General features: G+C 40.6%; 1 protein-coding gene across 2 annotated transcripts in view; it reads left to right on the top strand.

Annotated features, from left to right (window-relative positions):
* The window catches only part of LOC137383955 (guanine nucleotide-binding protein G(t) subunit alpha-2), a 35,882-nt gene extending 24,615 nt beyond the window's left edge, over positions 1-11,267 (top strand). For both annotated transcript variants that reach the window (XM_068057395.1, XM_068057394.1), the window contains exons 4-8: positions 1,145-1,302; positions 4,985-5,113; positions 5,794-5,923; positions 9,526-9,679; positions 11,077-11,267. In XM_068057395.1, the coding sequence (XP_067913496.1) occupies positions 1,145-1,302; positions 4,985-5,113; positions 5,794-5,923; positions 9,526-9,679; positions 11,077-11,267 (762 nt within the window). The remainder of the gene's footprint in view (positions 1-1,144; positions 1,303-4,984; positions 5,114-5,793; positions 5,924-9,525; positions 9,680-11,076) is intronic.
* The last annotated feature ends 7,541 nt before the right edge of the window (positions 11,268-18,808 follow it).

The raw sequence follows: 18,808 nt of genomic DNA, 5'->3' as shown, positions 1-18,808 counted from the left end.
GTGTTGGCGGAAGGACAAATATTGGCCAAGACACTGGGAGAATTCCTCTGCTCTTCACTTAGTGCTGTGGGATCTTTTCTGTCAATCTGAGAGGGCAGACAGGATTTAATGTCTCATATGAACGACGACATCTGCAATAGTGCAGCACTCCCTCAGTAGTGCACTGAACTTAGATTATGTGCTCAAGTTTCTGGAGTGGGACTCCAGAGTGTGACACAACCTTCTGACTCAAAGGCGAGAGTGCGACCACTGAGTCACAACTAACTATATGTATGTAGAATTTATCTCCAAGTTTTCTAAATCATTTTAATCAATCAACATTTACTTTGATTTTGGAAAAAAGCTAGTTCGTTTTGGAACAATATAGACTGTGGGGCAGCTGATGTTTGCTTAATGGAAAAGACAATGGGCTGGATTTTATCTTGGGGACAGGGGGCCCGGTGGGGACGCCCCCAACTTGGTCCTTTATCGGAACCCTGACCGAATTCAATGGCAGGCAGGTAATTACTGCCCACTGTTGGAGATGCTGTCCCCTTTAAGGGACAAGATCCCGCCCCAAGAGTTGCTGGCCAATCAGAGAGCCGGCAGCTCAGCAGTATTGGCAGTGCCACCGGGAGCGGTAGCCACAGCTGCTACTGCAGGAAATCTGGGGCCAGGAGCAGCCACGGAGTCCTGGACTGCAGGTAAGTGAGGCGGATTCGCTGGGGCCAGTCAAGCAGGCCCCGGTGAGGTGGGGGGTGGGTGGGTGTTGGCACAGGGGTGGCCTTTGCCACTGGGGGCCACAGATTTCCCAAACAGGAGGCACCCACCACCACCGCCCAGCCCACAGAGAGGCTGCCTGGTTTTACTGGGCAGCCTCCCAAAGTGGCGAAGGGCCCCCTGCCACTGGTTAAATACCTGACCAAACTGAATGGTGGCGACTCTATTCCATATCGTCCCTCGCTATTGTACGACCACCCCTGCCTATCCCTATTGGGTTGATAAAATTCAGCCCAATGTGTTCATGTACAATTAACGACTTCAAGTTGTAAAGCATCATTGTACAGAAAATGGCCCTTCCTGATTTGGTCCAAGCTGTGAGTGATATAATGATTGACTGCACTCCCCAATTTCCTAACTCCTGTTTTCTCATTTGTGTTGCTAGGAAGCTGGGAGACAGCTGTTTAATCTTGCAGATTCTGTTGAAGAGGGAACCATGCCCAAGGAACTGGTGGATGCTGTAAAGAAGCTGTGGACTGACTCAGGAGTTCAGGCCTGCTTTGAGAGGGCAGCAGAGTATCAGCTCAACGACTCGGCCTCCTAGTATGTTTGGCCCTATGAGCAATGATAGGCGAGAAATTACCGATGGCAATATTGCTGGATGTATTCCTGTATCTGTTAATCTAGTGGAGGGATTAACCTGTATGGTTTAAATTGATTAATGCCTCCATTAAAATAGTGGACAAAGGAGTACCAGGCTAACGTATTGTTTTCCCATTAAGCTCACCTGTGATTTCTAGCCTGTAGTCATTAAATAGAAACAAACATCAACTTTCATGTAGAATTCCTGCCTTCTTTTTCCCATTATATTGTTATTTTGTACCATTCGTCACCACCTCTATTTTTTGTGGCAGTGTGTTACAAATATACTGGGAATGGATGTACATCAGAAATAAATTGGTGATGCATTATTCTACTGCTGCTATTGGAGCAGTTAATTTCCGCAGCCCCCACTCTCACTCATACAAAATCAGTGGCGCTATTTCCATTCTATGAACAGCCAATAGAAGTACTGTCACACAGTCAGATGTGTGGGATTGTGCTCTATTGCGAGGTAAAACAGTTCACTCTTGTAAACCAACTCAATTGGTTGGGAAAACAAAGCTCACTCTAATTATAGCGTGTCGATCAGAGTGACAGGTGGTGCGATATTGATTGAATTTCATCCTAACTGGGTCATTTTGAGTAGCCAACTTCCCACTTACCATCTCCAAATTATATCCAAAGTGCTAGCAATGTAAACCATTGCAGTGGTGTGACAAACAGAAAGGTTACAAGTGGGAAGCAATGGCCATTCATCATTTAATAAACGCTTGGGATTATTTTAGAAATTCTTTTCAGACTAAGCTTTGTCCTTACTGGCAGGAAGGGATTGAATAGCTCACTGATTGTAATGACTTTTGATGTTAGTACAGTTGAGTGTGTGAATAATATCCTTCTGGTTAGCAGTGTGGTTTAATGTGCACTTAGGCACCACATATTAAACAAGTGAACCCAAATAGATAACACCCAAGGGATGATGCTGTGAATATATAATGCTTGGTTGAGTATGGGTCATGTAAACATGATATCACAGCGGAATCTCTGTGGTTTCCTTTTTATACTGTAACAGTGCTAAGGATGTTGACAAATCGCACTAGTTACGTAGACTGCTAGCTAGCACTATTTTGCTCAATATGATTTTTTTCTTGTAAACATATCCTTTTCAAACAAAATGATGTTTCAAAGTTGGAACACGCTTCATTTAAGTTGAATGATACCCAGCAGAATCAAATAGTAGAATCTGATGTGTTCGGAAGGCCTGTTACTAAATTTAAATGTGACCTCATATGATTGAGGGATATATGAATTTTTAGGAATAATAAAGGGTTTTAGATACAAACAAGCCTGGCCCTTTTTCATAGATCAGTCCTAATATGCACCTCCACTCCATATCACTCAATCACTTCTCTCTCCTCAAATATATCCGATTACTCTTGAACATAGTAAACATGTCTCCTTCAACTGCCTTCCCTGCTAAGTCACAACTATCTTGTACTTTGAGTACGTTCTGTTTGACTTCCTTATTTACTTCTAACTTCCTTACTTTAACTTATGTCCACTGGTATTGGAAGCTTTCACCATAGTCAACAATTTAGATTAATTTTGTCAATTCCCTTCAATAATCTTGAAAACATCCATGGATTACCTTGATGTATCCCCCCTGGCAAAGCTCAACCACTCATACCTTTCTTCATATCTTAAATTCTTTAAATCTACAATCATCTTATTGCAATTATACCCCTCAACATCATTACTGCCTGTCTATTACTGTAATGAAATCACTTTTAATCACTTATTATAAACTACTTCCAATTATTCACCCTTTTAATTTTCAACAACTCTCCTTTGTTCAAATGCCAAAAGTAATCTTGTAATCCTTTGGAATGACATTCGCTGGAAAAATATTTAGCTATCAACTCCCAATGCAATGGTTTCTTTGCACTTCTGTGCTGTGGGAGAATTCATTCTGTCAGTAGACTATTCTGTATTAAGAAAGAACCTGCATTTCCTTTCATAACCTCAAGATATCCCATAGCACTTTATAGCCAGTTAAGTACTTTTGAAACATAGTCACTGTTGTGATGCAGGAAAAAATTGCAGCCAATTTGTACACATCAAGATCCCACAAACAGCAATGTGAGATAAATAACCAGATAATCTATTCCTTTATTGATGCTGGTTGAAGGATAAGTATTGGCCAGGACACCAGGAGAACTCCCATTCTCTTGTTTAAAGGGTGCCAAAGCATATTTTACATCCACCTGATAGGGCAGACAGGCCCTCAGTTTAACTTCTCATCCAAAAGATAGCTCTTCTGACATTGCAGCACTCATTCAGTACAGCACGGGAATTTCAGCCTCCATTAGGTGCTCAAGTCGCCGGAGCGAAACCGAACCCACAACCTTCTGATTCAGGGGTAAGAATGCTGCCACTGAAGCCGGCTGACATAGAAACATAGAAAATAGGAGTAGGCCATTCGGCCCTTCGAGCCTGCTCCGCCATTCATTATGATCGTGACTGATCATCCAACTCAGTAACCTGTTCCCGCTTTCGCCCCATATCCTTTGATTCCTTTAAACCCAAGAGCTATATCTAACTCCTTCTTGAAAACATACAATGTTTTGGCCTCAACAGCTTTCTGTGGTAGCGAATTCCGCAGGTTCACCACTCTGGGTGAAGAAATTTCTCCTCATCTCAGTCCTGAAAGGTTTATCCCGTATCCTTAGACTATGACCCCTGGTTCTGGACTCACCCACCATCGGGAACATCCTTCCTGCATCTACCCTGTCAAGTCCTGTTAGAATTTTATAGGTTTCTATGAGATTTCCCTCCTCACTCTTCTGAACTCCAGCGAATATAACTGACTCAATCTTCTCATACGTCAGTCCCGCCATCCCAGGAATCAGTCTGGTAAATCTTTGCTGCACTCCCTCTATAGCAAGAACATCCTTCCTCAGACGAGGAGAGCAAAACTGCACACAATATTCCAGGTGTGGCCTCACCAAGGCCCTGTATAATTGCAGCAAGACATCCCTGCTCCTGTACTCGAATCCTCTCGCTATGAAGGCCAACATACCATTTACCTTTTTTACCACCTGCTGCACCTGCATGCTTGTCTTCAGCGACTGGTGTGCGAGAACTCCCAGGTCTCGCTGCATATTCCCCTCTCTCAGTTTATAGCCGTTCAGATAATAATCTGCCTTCCTGTTTTTGCTACCAAAGTGGATAACCTCACATTTATCCACATTATACTGCATCTGCTATGCCTTAGCCCACTCACTCAACTTGTTCAAATCACCCTGAAGCATCTCTGCATCCTCCTCACAACTCACCCTCCCACCCAGTTTTGTGTCATCTGCATCTAAACATCAAGGCAATACCTACAAAAAGTGATGCAGAAGCATGACCTGTAGAGGAACAAGACAATACAGCCAATTCTTCTGTAAGTTACGCTCTGAGCTGATTAGTTCACAGGGCGTAATGTGCTGAAAAAAGGGACAGAAATCTGTAACATTGAGTCCCCATTACATTTGAGCATGAAGAACTTTTCTGGGCAGATTGTGCGTTAGTTATTGGGACTTCAGACATAGCACCGATATTATTGTAACTTTTGGTTTTAACTATAGGATGATTAGATATTAATCAGGTACATATAGAAATGCAATCTTGTTCTCTCCATCAGCTACTTGAATAATCTGGACAGAATCACAGCTGCTGGCTACATTCCTAATGAGCAGGATGTCTTGAGGTCAAGAGTTAAGACTACGGGTATTATTGAAGAACAATTTGCTTGCCAGGACCTACACTTCAGGTGAACAGCGACATGGTTTTATAACTTAGTCCAAACCTCCTGCAATGTGAGTTGTAGTTCCAGATTTACCTAGCAGTGTTGTCAATCAGGCAGAGTTCAGATGAATCCCATTAGCAGCCAGACTTGATGAGTAAACTGAGATCCTTGTGCAAGTGTTCTGCAATGGTCCACTGCTCCAAGCCTTCCTGCTTCCTAAATATGCAGAAACATTTTGTAAAACACTCAGAGATCAGACTCTCTTGCATTACTCCAATCCGAGTTAAATAGACTTCTGTGTATTTCTCTTAAACTTTGACTACAAAGAAGTAGAACTTATACTTTATAAAATATTGAGTATTGCTGAAAATAGAGACATGTTGTCAAAGCTTTTCATCTTGCACTTATCAGGACATTCCGCAAGAATAACCAATGTAAGGGAAAACAACAACTTATACTGCATGAGAAGAGAGTGCTGATTGGTTGGCAAGTGAACTCTGATTGGTAGAGGTGTTGTCAAATTTTATATCAAACATCAAATTAAAGTTTAAGAAAAATAAAGAGCTCCTTTATCTGAAATAAAACTTTTTACTGGATAGCTTTGAAATGATACATTTGAATGGGTACAGGTACGGCACAATATAGTAGTGCGACTCTTTGTTAGATTCTTGAAATACTGATGCTAATTTCTGCTCTAACCTCAGAATGTTTGATGTTGGTGGGCAGAGGTCAGAGCGGAAGAAGTGGATCCACTGTTTTGAAGGTGTTACCTGCATTATTTTCTGTGGTGCTCTTAGCGCATATGACATGGTGCTGGTCGAGGACGATGAGGTGGTATGTAACTCTAAATGTGTCTCACACTTTCAATTGCACACAGTAGTAAAAAACTATTTGAGGATTTAAGAACTCCCTTGTAAGGCCAGCAGCGATTCTGACAAACTTGTACGAGACAGGAAAAAAAAGCCTAAAAGTTTCTGTTGGACTAACTGGATAATTCTTTCAAAGGGCTGGCACAGGCACGATGGGCCCAATTGCCTCCTTCTGTGCTGTCAGATTCTACAATCCTGATCCTTTAAACAAATGACTTTATGTCAAAACACAAGAATATATATTCTTGGAAAGACATACATTTTCTAAAGAATATAATCTGTGAGAGGAGGTTCAGTGAGACTAAAGCACATTATTCCACTGGATGCTAATTCAGTGACGTCAATCCAATGCTGCATCTGACCTTGTTTCATTAACACATTTCTACCTGTGACTGAAATGTGCTGGATTCAATTTAGTGCAAAGTCAGTAAGGAACTATGTCTCAGGTTCATTCAGTGCGATTGCTGTGTTACTGAATTTAAGCTTCATTTGGAAGAACATTACCACCGGTGACCAGAATGTGCAAGGATTGATTCAGTGCTTTACTACACCAGAGGTTCAACCAGTACAATATTATGATACTATGCTAGATTTCTTGAGTTTAGAATGAACACTTCTATAAGGACACATGTAGCAAGGACACATGTCTCATAAAATTGACCCTGGAGATTAATGAGAGTTTATGAAGGCAACTTGCTATAAATAAAGTCAACTTGTGTGAAAGCAGCATAAAACTGCGCCTAGGGAATATTCAGTGGCAGAAATATATATTCAGGTTTTCAACATCTGCAGTATTTTGTCTTGGCAGCAATATGTAACTGCTAGACACTGACCGCATATTAAGCCACAAATTAACATTCTATTAAAAGCTGCACTGACATGTATTATTTGAATTTTAATTAAACATCTGCGGGAGGCTTCATCTCAACTTTTGACCTATAGCAACGAGGAGTGATTAACATTCTAAATCATTTTCTGGGTGGATAATGAAGCTCTTATTAGGAATGCTGGTCAGACAGACACTCAAAATTCCCTTCGCTCACAATGGTGAAGCTCCCAATTTGATTCTCAATGTCCCAATAACCTGATTTGAGTTGAGAAACGATGGGCAGTGGTGGTTATTGATCTGTACTCTGCTGCTCCATACTGAACCCAATTGCTATCTCAAAGTGTGAGATTTAAAAACTCAAAATTTCAAAATTTGCATCCTTGTTTTCAAATCTCTCCATGGCCTCACTGCTCCCTATCTCTGTAACTTCCTCCAGCCCCACAACCCTTCGAAATCTCTGCCTCCCTCCAATTCTGGCTTTTTGCGCAGCCCTAGTTTTCATCATTCCACCATTGGTGGTTGTGCCTTCAGCTATCTATATCCAAAACTCTGGAACTCCTCACCCCACTCCCAAAACTTCTGCACTTACTTTAAGACAATCCTTCAAACCTATGTCTTGACCAAGATTTTGCTCACCTGTAATAGTATCTCCTTATGAGGCTCAGTGTCAAATTTTGTTTGATAATGCTCCTGTGAAGTGCTTAGGGGCATTAAAGATACTATAGGAATCAAGTTGTTGTTGTGCATTAAGAGATTTGATCTAATTTAAATGAAATTGGGTCCCACTCGTCATCGTCGGCTGCCCCTCGATGCGAGGATGACGTCTACTCAAGGTCACTAGTTTCTGCCGTGGGTCTTCAGGTGACTGAACAGGCCAATTCTCAAGCCATAGATCTTTGGGCACATGGGGCAGGATGTCCCACGGGGTAGTGGGATCCGGAGTGCAGGGTTTACTTCCTTTTCTGCCTCATCATCAAGGTGTTTGGACTCAAAGAATGAGGGAGCTTTATGGACAAGTTGTCACCATTTTGAACGACTGGTAGCAAGCTCCTCCCAGTCATCAATGTCAATGCTGTTGCACTTCAAAGAGAGCTTCAGAGTGTCTTTGAAGCATTTTCTTTGTCCTCCCCGGAACACTGGCCATTTGAGAGTTGAGAAAACAGGACCTGGCAGGGAGAGTGTTTTTGGCCATCTGGACACAGTGTCCAGTCCATCAATGTTGGTTTTGCAGGATGGAGGGTCCCACTAGTGCTGTTTGACAAAGGTAAATCACAGATAGAAGCCATCATTAGGTGGGGTTTCAGGCCTATTTCAAGTGGAGGAGAATAGGCTTGATAATTAGTATTTAATGTATGAGAATAAGCGCTTCAGAAGGCAAAATGCAGAATTGGAGCAAAAATTGTTGATCAATGGGGGTCCATGCAAACCTCCTGACATGCTTCAGTCCCTAACATCTCCGGTCCCTGTGGAGTAGACAATAATCAATACTTTTATACTGAGGAAGGAGCTGTCTTTCCTTAGTATCCTGAGTATTAATTAGTCCCGGTGATACCCAGCCGACTCCCCAAGCCCGCTCACCTACAGCACCCCTGCTCTATTCATTTAAATCTTAATAAACCTGCGAGTGTTTGACTCTTGCATCCAGAACCCTTATTTCTGGCATATAGCAGCAAAAGCCCTATGACTTTATAAATAGAGGCACAACATTTATAAATAAGTGGTTAGACCTCAGCTGAGAGATTGTGTCCAATTCTGGACACTACACTTTAGAAAGAATGCAAAGCCATGGAGAGGGTGCAGATATTTATTAGAAAGCTATCAGGGATGATGGACATATGTGGAGAGAGTAGAGAAGCAGGGAGTGTTCTCCTTGGAATAGAAAAGAGGAGAACTGACAGATGTTCAAAATTATAAAGGGCTGTGGTAGGGTAAATATGAAGAAACTGTTGCCATTTGAAAAAGAACACAGATTTAAAATAATTGGCAAGAGTTCCAGGGGAGAGATAAAGAATTATTTTGAAAACCCAACAAGTTATGACTTGGAATGCACTGCCTGAACAGATGGTGGAAGAAAATTCAATAGTAACTTTCAAAAGGGAATTGGATTTATACGTGAAGAGGAAAAATATATAAAGGCTATGGAGACAAAGTAGTGAAGTGGGACTAATTGGACAGCTCTTTCAAAATGCTGGTAAAGGCATGATTGGCCAAATGGCCTCTTTCTGTTTTGCATGATTCTCTCGACAAGGACTCCAGTCTCTCTCTCACTCTATTATTGCAAAAACAGATTCCAATAACAGACGAGAGCCCGCTGGGAATCACAACTGTCCTACATGTAGAGAAATCAGCCAGACAACAGTTAGAATCATGGTAGGATGCAATAGTTGGGAGACAAAAGAGGGACAAATTTTTAGATCGAACATCCAGCACAAGTCATTCAGCCAAACTCCTCCACACCAGTGTTTACACTCCATATAAGCCTCCTTCCTCCCTTCTTCATTTAACTCGATCAGTATGCCCTTCTATTCCATTCTCCCTCATGTGTTTATCTGGCACCTCCTTAAACGCATCGACGCTATTCACCTCAACTACTCCCTGTGGTAGCAAGCTCTACATTCTAACCACCCTCTGGGTAAAGAGATTTCTCCTGAATTCCCTATTTGTTGGGGCAAAAAAGCATAACCAGGACAAAGTAAAACAGGTTCAGCATCTCTGTTTAATCTACTTATTTCCACTAGAACCGAATGCATGAGAGTCTCCATCTCTTCAACAGTATTTGCAACCACAGGTACTTTGCAGCCACCTCCATCATACTCTTTTTGAATAAGAAGGATCTTTTCGAGGAAAAAATCAGAAAAGTTCATCTAAGCATCTGCTTCCCCAATTATGATGGTACTTCCTTTTTTTTCTATATTTCTTAGAAGGAAATATGATTAGTCGACATTACCTGTTTGAACTTAGTAATCATTTCCTATTCAGTTCAGATGGGTTTGAAAAAAACTATTTCTCTCTTGTGGTTAGGTCATTTGGTCGTTGTTCTGGCTGATACCTGATCAAATTTGTTACCATTCCTAATGAATTTGGAATCAAGGTATCAATCATATTAGTGGTGTATCAGTTGGTGCCATAGATCTGTCTAGGTCAACAGTTCACAAGATCATTATGTATTGGGAAGAACCTGCTGTCAGTCCTAAGTTTGAATTGTATATTGAATCTGTAGCTTTTCTACTTCAATTTAATTTAAACTAATATTCTAGATTTGTGATAGATGTGATCTGTGTTCAGCAGAAATTACTACTGAGCTGCCTCAACAGGTAAGAGTAAGGATTGAGACATAGCAAGGGAATGCCAGAACAACCACTGCTGGGTCCAGTGCCAGCCTTGCATATCACTATTGGGCCTATGCGGCCCTACCTTGTTTGATTGCACAGAAGACCCTGGGATCACTCCTGTGCCCATAGCTCAGTTGTTCTATGCCCTGGAGAATACCCTCCCACACCATCAGGCAGTTCTGCTACATGCCAATTAATAATAAGCCACTTTAAGTTTGGAGAACTGACATCTCAAGCAATCCAACATCAAGAATGCTTGGAGGTCTACGTGTGTTTGGCCAAAGATAAAAACCACAGAAAATCTGTAACATATTATTGGGTAAAATAAAACAACCTGCAGAGATGTAACCACACACAGGGAAGCAAACATTTCCGTGCAAGGAATAAACAGTGAACACCTATCGAATGAAGGAAAAATCTATTAACAGGAAGTTGTGAATGCTTTATATGGTACAGAAAGATGATCATGGTTTACAAAGGCCAGGGAAGTGTCCTTGGCTCAACCTCGTCAATGACCTTTCCTTCATCATGTCAGGGGTAAGATGGATTGGTTACAATTCCAGCATTCAGCTCTATTCACAAGTCTTCTGATAATGAAGCAGCCTATGTCAGCTTGCAACAGGATGAGTATTAACATCCATGCTTAGGCTGACTAGTAGTAAATAAAATTCCCGTCAAGCAATGGTCATCTCAAACAAGAAAAACCCCAATTACCCCTCTAAGTTTCAATGGCATTACCACCCGTCATCTTGAGAGGGTCATAACTAACTAGAAACTTTAGACTGGACTTACTCTGCAATAACTAAGAAATATCATTTAATTACTCAGAGCCTTTTTAAATACAAATAGATTTGCTTTTGCCTGAATCATATGATGTTGAGTATCATATTGCAATGACCATAAATCACCATCCTTCAGAGCAACGGGGGAGTGACTTCTTTGCTGTTCTATCTCTAGGTCCCAACACCTATGACGATGCTAGCAATTACATCAAGAATCAATTCCTAGACCTTAACATGCGAAAAGATGTAAAAGAAATCTATGCACACATGACATGTGCCACTGACACACAAAATGTCAAGTTTGTGTTTGATGCTGTGAAAGACATCATCATTAAAGAAAATCTTAAAGACTGTGGCCTTTTCTGAACATTTGGGCTTCAGTCGGTATCAGGTATGTAGGAATGTATTATAAAAATTCTTAGTTTTCAATCGCCTTTTTCATTATAAATTTTCATCTTAATGAGTCATAACAGCGGCCCAGAGTCCAAGCCGGCTCTCAGTAGAGAAGTCCAGTCAGTTCCATTCCCCCACTCCTTCTCTGTAGCCCTGCAAGTTTATCTCTTTCAAGTGCCCATCCAGAGCCTTTTGAAATCATTGATCATCTCTCCTTCCACCACACTCATAGGCAGCGAGTTCCATGCCATTACCACTTACTATGTAAAATGGTTCTTCTTCACATTCTCCCTGCATCTCGTGCTCCAAACCTTAAATCTGTATCCCCTAGTCCTTTTACAATTAGCTAATGGGAACAGCTTTTCTTTGTCCACCTTATCTAAACATCTTATACACTTCTATCAAATCTCCCCTCAATCTCCTTTGCTCCAAGGAGAACAATCACAGCTTCTCCAACCTAACCTTGTAGCTAAAAGCTCTCATCCCTGGAACCATTCTGGTAAATCTCCTCTGCACCCACTCAAGGACTCTCAAATCCTTCCTAAATTGTAATGACCAGAACTGTACGCAATGCTCTAGTTGTGGCCTAACCAGAGCTTTAACCTGCCTGCTTTTGTACTCAATACCACTATTTCTGAAGCCCAAAATCCCAGATGCTTTGCTAACTACTCTCTCCATGTTCTTCCACCTTCAAAGACCTATGCACAGGAACCCCCAGGTCCCTCAGTTCCTGCACACTCTTTCGAACTGTGCCATTAAGTCTATATCATCTTTCCCTATCCCTTCTGCCAAAATGCATCACACTTCCCTCTATTAACTTCCACCTGGCACTTGTCTGCCCAATCTGCTAGCCTATCTATGTCCTGTTGTAGTCAATTGGTATCATCCTCACTGTCTGCCACACCTCCAAGTTGGTATCATTAGCAAATTTTGAAATTCTACTCCAATTGGATCTATTCCAAGATCCAAGTTATTTAGATATAGCAAAAAAAGCAGTGGTCCTAGCACTGACCCTTGGGAAATACCACTGTATACCATAATCTGGTCTGTAAAAAAAACATTTACCACAACTTGCTGCTTTCTGTCCTTAAGCCAATTTTTTTATCCAATCTGACACTGACTCTCTTATTTAATGAGCCTCTATTTTGTTAACCAGCCTTTTATATGGTACTTTATCAAATGCTTTCTCAGAATCCATATAGGCAACATTCATTGCATTCCCTTCATCAACCTTCTCTGTTACTTCATTTAAAAATTCAATTAGATTTGTCAAGCACAATCTGCCTTTTACAAATACATGTTGATTCTTCTTAATTAACTCAAACCACTCCAAGAGCCTGTTGATTTTTTTCCTGGATGATTGTTTCCAAAACCCACTACTGATGTTAAACTGACTGGTCTGTAATTACTAGACTATCCTTACACACTTTCTTGAATAAGAGTGTCAACATTTGCCACTCTCCAATTTTCTGATACCTCCGATGTATCTAGGGAAGATTGGAAATTATGGCAAACCCTTCCGCTATCTCTACCTCCACTTCCCTTAGGAACCTGGGCTGCAAGCCACCCTGACCAGTTGACTTATCCACTCTAAGCACAGCCAGTCTTTCCAGTACACCCTGCCTATCAAGTTTCACCCCACTCATTACCTCTACTGATATCTTGTCAGCATCTTATTCTTAGTAAACACCGACACAAAGTACACATTAAGTATTATAGTCTTGCCTTGCACCTTTAAGCATCTATCACCCTCTGTCCCTTAAAAACAATGTTTACAAATAAATCAGCACATTCAGATAATCAGTGCACATTAACTAGCATATTATCTCTTGTACATATGCACATAGCATCTGCTGAGCTTGGAGGAGTCTGAAACCTTAAGCAACTGGCACCTCACTTTTAGCTCAGCTGCACATAGGTGTTGTTGATACATGTTGGGTCAGACAAGGTATTTCTTCACACCAGACAATTAGCAGAATGACAGCTGGACTTTGTGAAAGTAACTTCAATGGGCCTCAAATTATTACCAAAAGTGACCTTTCCCATATAACAGATAGCACAGCTCTTTGCTAACTTTTAATGTACTTGAATATCTGCTGCTTGTGTTCTTTGGCTTGTGGTGCAGGCCTTGGGTGTCTATTCCAGATCACAAGAAAATTATAGATGAGGAAGGCCTTTCAGCCTATCTTTGTTGCTCTATCCAAAAAAACCCTGTATTCCCCCTACTGTTGATTGTTTTGTAAATTATTCTAGCATTTTCTTGCCTCCATTACTCTTTGCTGGAAGTCCATTCCAGGCGTTGGTCACTCTGAATGAAGAAGTCTCTGATAAACAGTCCTAATGTAAACCTGTTTCCTGGCCTTACCTTTTCAATTTAAAGTAATATTCTGGATTTAAAAGCAAAATACTGTGGATGCTGGAGATCTGAAATAAAAACAAAGTGCTCGAAATACTCAGCAGGTCTGGCAGCATCTGCAGAGAGAGAAACAGAGTTACATTTTGAGTTGGATATGACTCTTTTTGGGTTCTGAAGAAGTCATATACGACTCAAAACGTCAACTTTAGTTCTCTCTCCACAATATTCTGGGTTTACCTGTTCCATATATCTTTAACTATTTTGTATGCCCTTTCCGGCACTTCCTTTTCAAGGTGAAAGGGTAAATTTCTCCAGTCTTTCTTCACAAGTCAGACTATAACAGTGGGGATCATAGCTAATCTCTGTATTGACTCCAGTGCTTGATTGTCTTCTTTACTTCCTGTCTGCAGTACTCAAAGTTCTAAAGCACTGTATAAACCTATGATTGAGTATAGCAACTTGATAGAAATTCAGTGGAGGGGCCCAATATGAATGCCGCAAGTTCTCAAAATCCGACAGGTGGTTGCACAGTAATAGCCATACCCGTTAAACATACACACAATTTAACAATCCAGAAAAACACCACCTGGTAGAAAAATACATTGCTAAACATCTATTTGTTAAAGGAAAAATCCATTTAGTTGGTCATAAATAAGCAATTTCCCCCCCAAAGTATAACCACTGAAATGTACGAGAATTGAAGCCAACGTGACTATATAAATAAGAACTTGTATTTATTTAACACCTTTCACGACCTCAGGATGTCCCAAAGTGCTTTCCAGACTATTTTTGCACAGCTAGGTCCCATAAACAACAGGATAATGACCAAATAATCTATTTTCATGATATTGATTGTGGGATAAATATTGACCAGGACACCAGAGGGGGACTCCCCTACTTTACATCCCATACCACCATGGGATCTTTTACACTAATTTAGACAGCAGATGGGACCTCAGTATAACATCTTGTGAAAATTCGATCACTGTCCATATACACCTCAATCCAAATTAGTAGAGTTTAGTTGCCAATCTTCATAGCAATCACTCCCAGAAATAAATGGCGTGGCTTCTAGCAGACTTCCATTATTTAGTTTTAGTTTTTTTTTATAAAAGAGATACAGCACTGAAACAGGCCCTTCGGCCCACCGAGTCTGTGCCGACCATCAACCACCCATTTATACTAATCCTACACTAATCCCATATTCCTACCACATCCCCACCTGTCCCTATATTTCCCTACCACCTACCTATACTAGGGGCAATTTATAATGGCCAATTTACCTACCAACCTGCAAGTCTTTTGGCTTGTGGGAGGAAACCGGAGCACCTGGAGAAAACTCACGCAGACACAGGGAGAATTTGCAAACTCCACACAGGCAGTACCCAGAATTGAACCCAGGTCGCTGGAGCCGTGAGGCTGCAGTGCTAACCACTGCACCGCTCCATATTAGAAATATACAAAACGTTTATTCTCTAGACGTTGTGACATAAAATATAATTTAAAATCTATAAAGTACTGGAGTAGAACAGCAGGTTAAACAGCACTTGATTTACTATCATACTTTATCGGTTATTGTAAACGTCAAAATGGTACAGGGTAGGAGCAATGGTAAAGGCAGAAAGGAGTCCAAGTTGTGTTGCTGTTTATAATTGCCTTCCACCTTGTGTACTTTTAGACAGCACTTAAATCATTTGATTTGGTTTGTGAAGGTAGTCATAGAGGGAGATACAGCAACAAAACAGGCCATTCGGCCCAACGAGTCTGCGCCAACCATCAAATCCATTTATACTAATCCTACATTAATCCCATTTTCCCTCACATCACCACCTTCCCTCAATTCTCCTACCACCTACTTACACTAGGGGCAATTTTTACAATGGCCAATTTACCTATCAACCCGCAAGTCTTTGGCACGTGGGAGGAAACCGGAGCACCCGGAGGAAACCCATGCGGTCACAGGGAGAACTTGCAAACTCCGCACAGGCAGTACTCAAAACTGAACCCGGGTCACTGGAGCTGTGATGCTAACCACTGTGCCGCCATGCCTAGTCCTTGTATTATTTTTAATTCCATCTAAGTTGCTTAGTCACCCAAGTATTGTGGTAGAAAACAGAAAAGACAGTAAATACACGTCAGTCAGTATCTATAAGATGTGATGTTTCACATACATAACCCTGATCAAAATTTGAGTTTTTTGCCACCTGGCATATGGCTGATCTTAGTATGATTAGATATTGTTTATCTCTCGTTGCCCTGAAGGTGGTGACTACCTTCTTGAGCTGCTGCAGTCCTTTTGCTGATGGTTTTTCTACGATGGTGCAAGGTAGGAAAGTCCAGGATTTTGATCCAGCACAGATGAAGAAATGGCAGCATTTATCCAAGCTGGAATAGTGTATAACTTGCAGGGTAATAGTATTCTCATTATCTTAATGGCAGAGGTCAAAGTTGGGAGAGGCCATTAATGAAGTGCATGCTTCAGCTTGTACATACTTAACCACAGTTGAGAGGGAAGATATGGTGAACAATTCCCATGTCCCCAATAAAATGATTGCTTTGTGCTGATGGTGTCTAGTTTAATTGTTATTGTGGTTGGACACATCTGGGTAAGTAGAGTATTCCATCATACGAACTTGAACCATTTATCAGTGTCAAATAGCTGGCTCAATTAAGCTTATAAACAATGGTGACCCTCCTGAAGAATGCGTGTTTTCAGTCTTCAGTTCTGATGAAGTGATATACAACAAAATCATAACTTGTCTTTCTCTTTACAGATGCTGCCTTACCTGCTGTGCATTTCTATTTTACTGTTATAATGTTTGCCCATTTTATTTGTCCCAAAACCTTAAACTTAATGCACTCTTTTTCCTCAGGACCCTCTGGTTCTCGTCTTTCCATTACCTTGGTAGACTCTGCATGACCAGCTTCTCCAAACCTACCTTTAACAGATCTATTTCATCTCACCAGCAAGACATGCGACAAAATGAGACATGGAATAATTTGTTGTGCATGCTGTATCCCTTTTCAGGTCTCAAACACTTCATTAATAGCAGCACCAAAAAGAGGGGAAATTGACCTAAGTCAGTGACACATCTTTAAAATCCCAGAGCTATTGATTGAAAGAAAATCTGGTGCTGTCTTTACCACAAAAATTAGTCACCCATTCTGTCTTTTAAAAAAAACCATTAAAGTTTTGTTGGACAATGTAAGACGACTGTGAAACTACCCTCCACCATTCAATGCCGATACGTATTTCTAATACAAAAGTAATTTGATCTTATCTAATTGAGTGCATTACAAGTTTACTATTTTTATATTTGATCAGTTTTTCACTTATCATTCATTTGAACTCATTCCATTGGACAGGGAAATTACTGGTTTCACTCCTAAAGGCAGGACCCACAACACTTGCCAGAAACTATCCATACTTTTAATAAAACATTATTGCTCATCATCCTACTTTCCATATACATATCTTTATATTTTAAAATTTAAATTGAGATTACCAGATGCAATCACAAAAATTGTGCTCAGCTGAACTGCATGCAACTACCATACTAGTCATAACCTAATGTTTGAAGATCACATATGGACAAAAACTTCATTTGCATTAAAGGTCTGTTTATTGTCAATTTTTTTTTGAAAAGCCTAGAAGAATGTAATTTTTAAATCAAGACTTCTTATAGTAGATATTAAAATTCATTAATTTTAGGGATTAATTCTATTTGCATCTCTATCTTGGCATTTCAATTATCTATTTTGCAGCAATGACAGTACAACAGCATGATGAGCCAAACAGGTGTATATGAAATAATGTAAATCATCAAAGCTTTGTGTTCCCAAATGGATATACGAATAAAATCTTTGATGGGCCAAGATTAGTCACTTCTATGCCCATTGGCCCTTTTTATAGCTTTATTTGAGTGAAAAGGCAGTCACCCAACTACAAAAATATTATTGCATAGAGTGAATATAGTATATGACCAAGAAGGGGAAAGGGAGGGGTGCGGGGGTTAAATAATTGGTGAATATTGAGCTGTACTTTCTCTCAAAAGTAGAGATTGATTCATGTTTGCTCTGCTCTCAAAATACTGGCTTTTGTCACCATATAGTTCCACAGTCACTGGCAGCACTGTTATACTTAGAATTGCCAGTCAATAGCCTGGCAATAGGGTCTGGCATGAAAAAGAGCCACATAAAAGCATCACAGCAGAGGCTCACCCTATATTCAGTGTTATAAAACTTACTAATTCTTTTAAGTGAGAACTTGTCAATGACTATTATTATTAAGTGAATTATTTTAAACATAAGGCCATCTATAAGCATGAGCAAATGAGTGAACATTTATACTAGGGGGCTATTATTTTTAGTTGATACTGTTTGAGTTTTGGGATTACCTCAGAGGTAATAATGGGGTGATTTTGGATCGGTGTTCAAACTGTAGTCAGTGATCTCCTACCATGAAGGACTGATGCTGCCATAGCAAGTAAAAATCACTTCCCATGCACAAAGTGACACGAGAGTGCCCTGCATTTTCTCCATATGGCAGGATATATCAAAAGCACATAATTGATAGCATCTGTACAGTAGCTTTCTTTTTAGTTTTAGTAATTGTAATAAATGATATTTTGTTTAAATTTTATCATTTTGAAGTAACTAGAATTAAAATAGAGGCGGTCTTTCCTTTCAAAATTAAGGTTGGGTAATGAGTAGGAATCAAACCATCTGATTGTCTCCAAATTCACTTGCAAATGTCAGCCCAGGATACAGGTAACAATTGCACAGATTCACCTCAAGATTTCTGATGGCTCAGGCTTTCGATTACAGAAGTCTTGGGGCCGATTTTCAAAGCTTGCTGAGTGCGGGAACAGAGGCACGTGCGATTTGAAGATCACGTTCACGGAGTTTGGCACTGGGACCCACTGCCTCCGGAATGCGACACCATTTTTTAAAGCGATGCTGGCAGTGAGGGAACGTATCCGGTACACACTTCTATCCAATTGCCGGTTGAGCTCATTAAAGAGCTCATTAACAGGCTTGTCAGTATCAATTCACATTTTTTGAAGGCTGGGAACAGAGAAGATGCCATGGGGGAAAACACGACAGGGTTGTGAAGATGTAAATTGGGTGGAGGGCCATGAGTAGTACTGAAAGCAGA

The sequence above is a fragment of the Heterodontus francisci genome, chromosome 25 (genome assembly GCF_036365525.1).
Source record: "Heterodontus francisci isolate sHetFra1 chromosome 25, sHetFra1.hap1, whole genome shotgun sequence".
NCBI classification, from domain to species: Eukaryota; Metazoa; Chordata; class Chondrichthyes; order Heterodontiformes; family Heterodontidae; genus Heterodontus; species Heterodontus francisci.
This window is presented reverse-complemented; position numbering and strand designations above follow the sequence as displayed.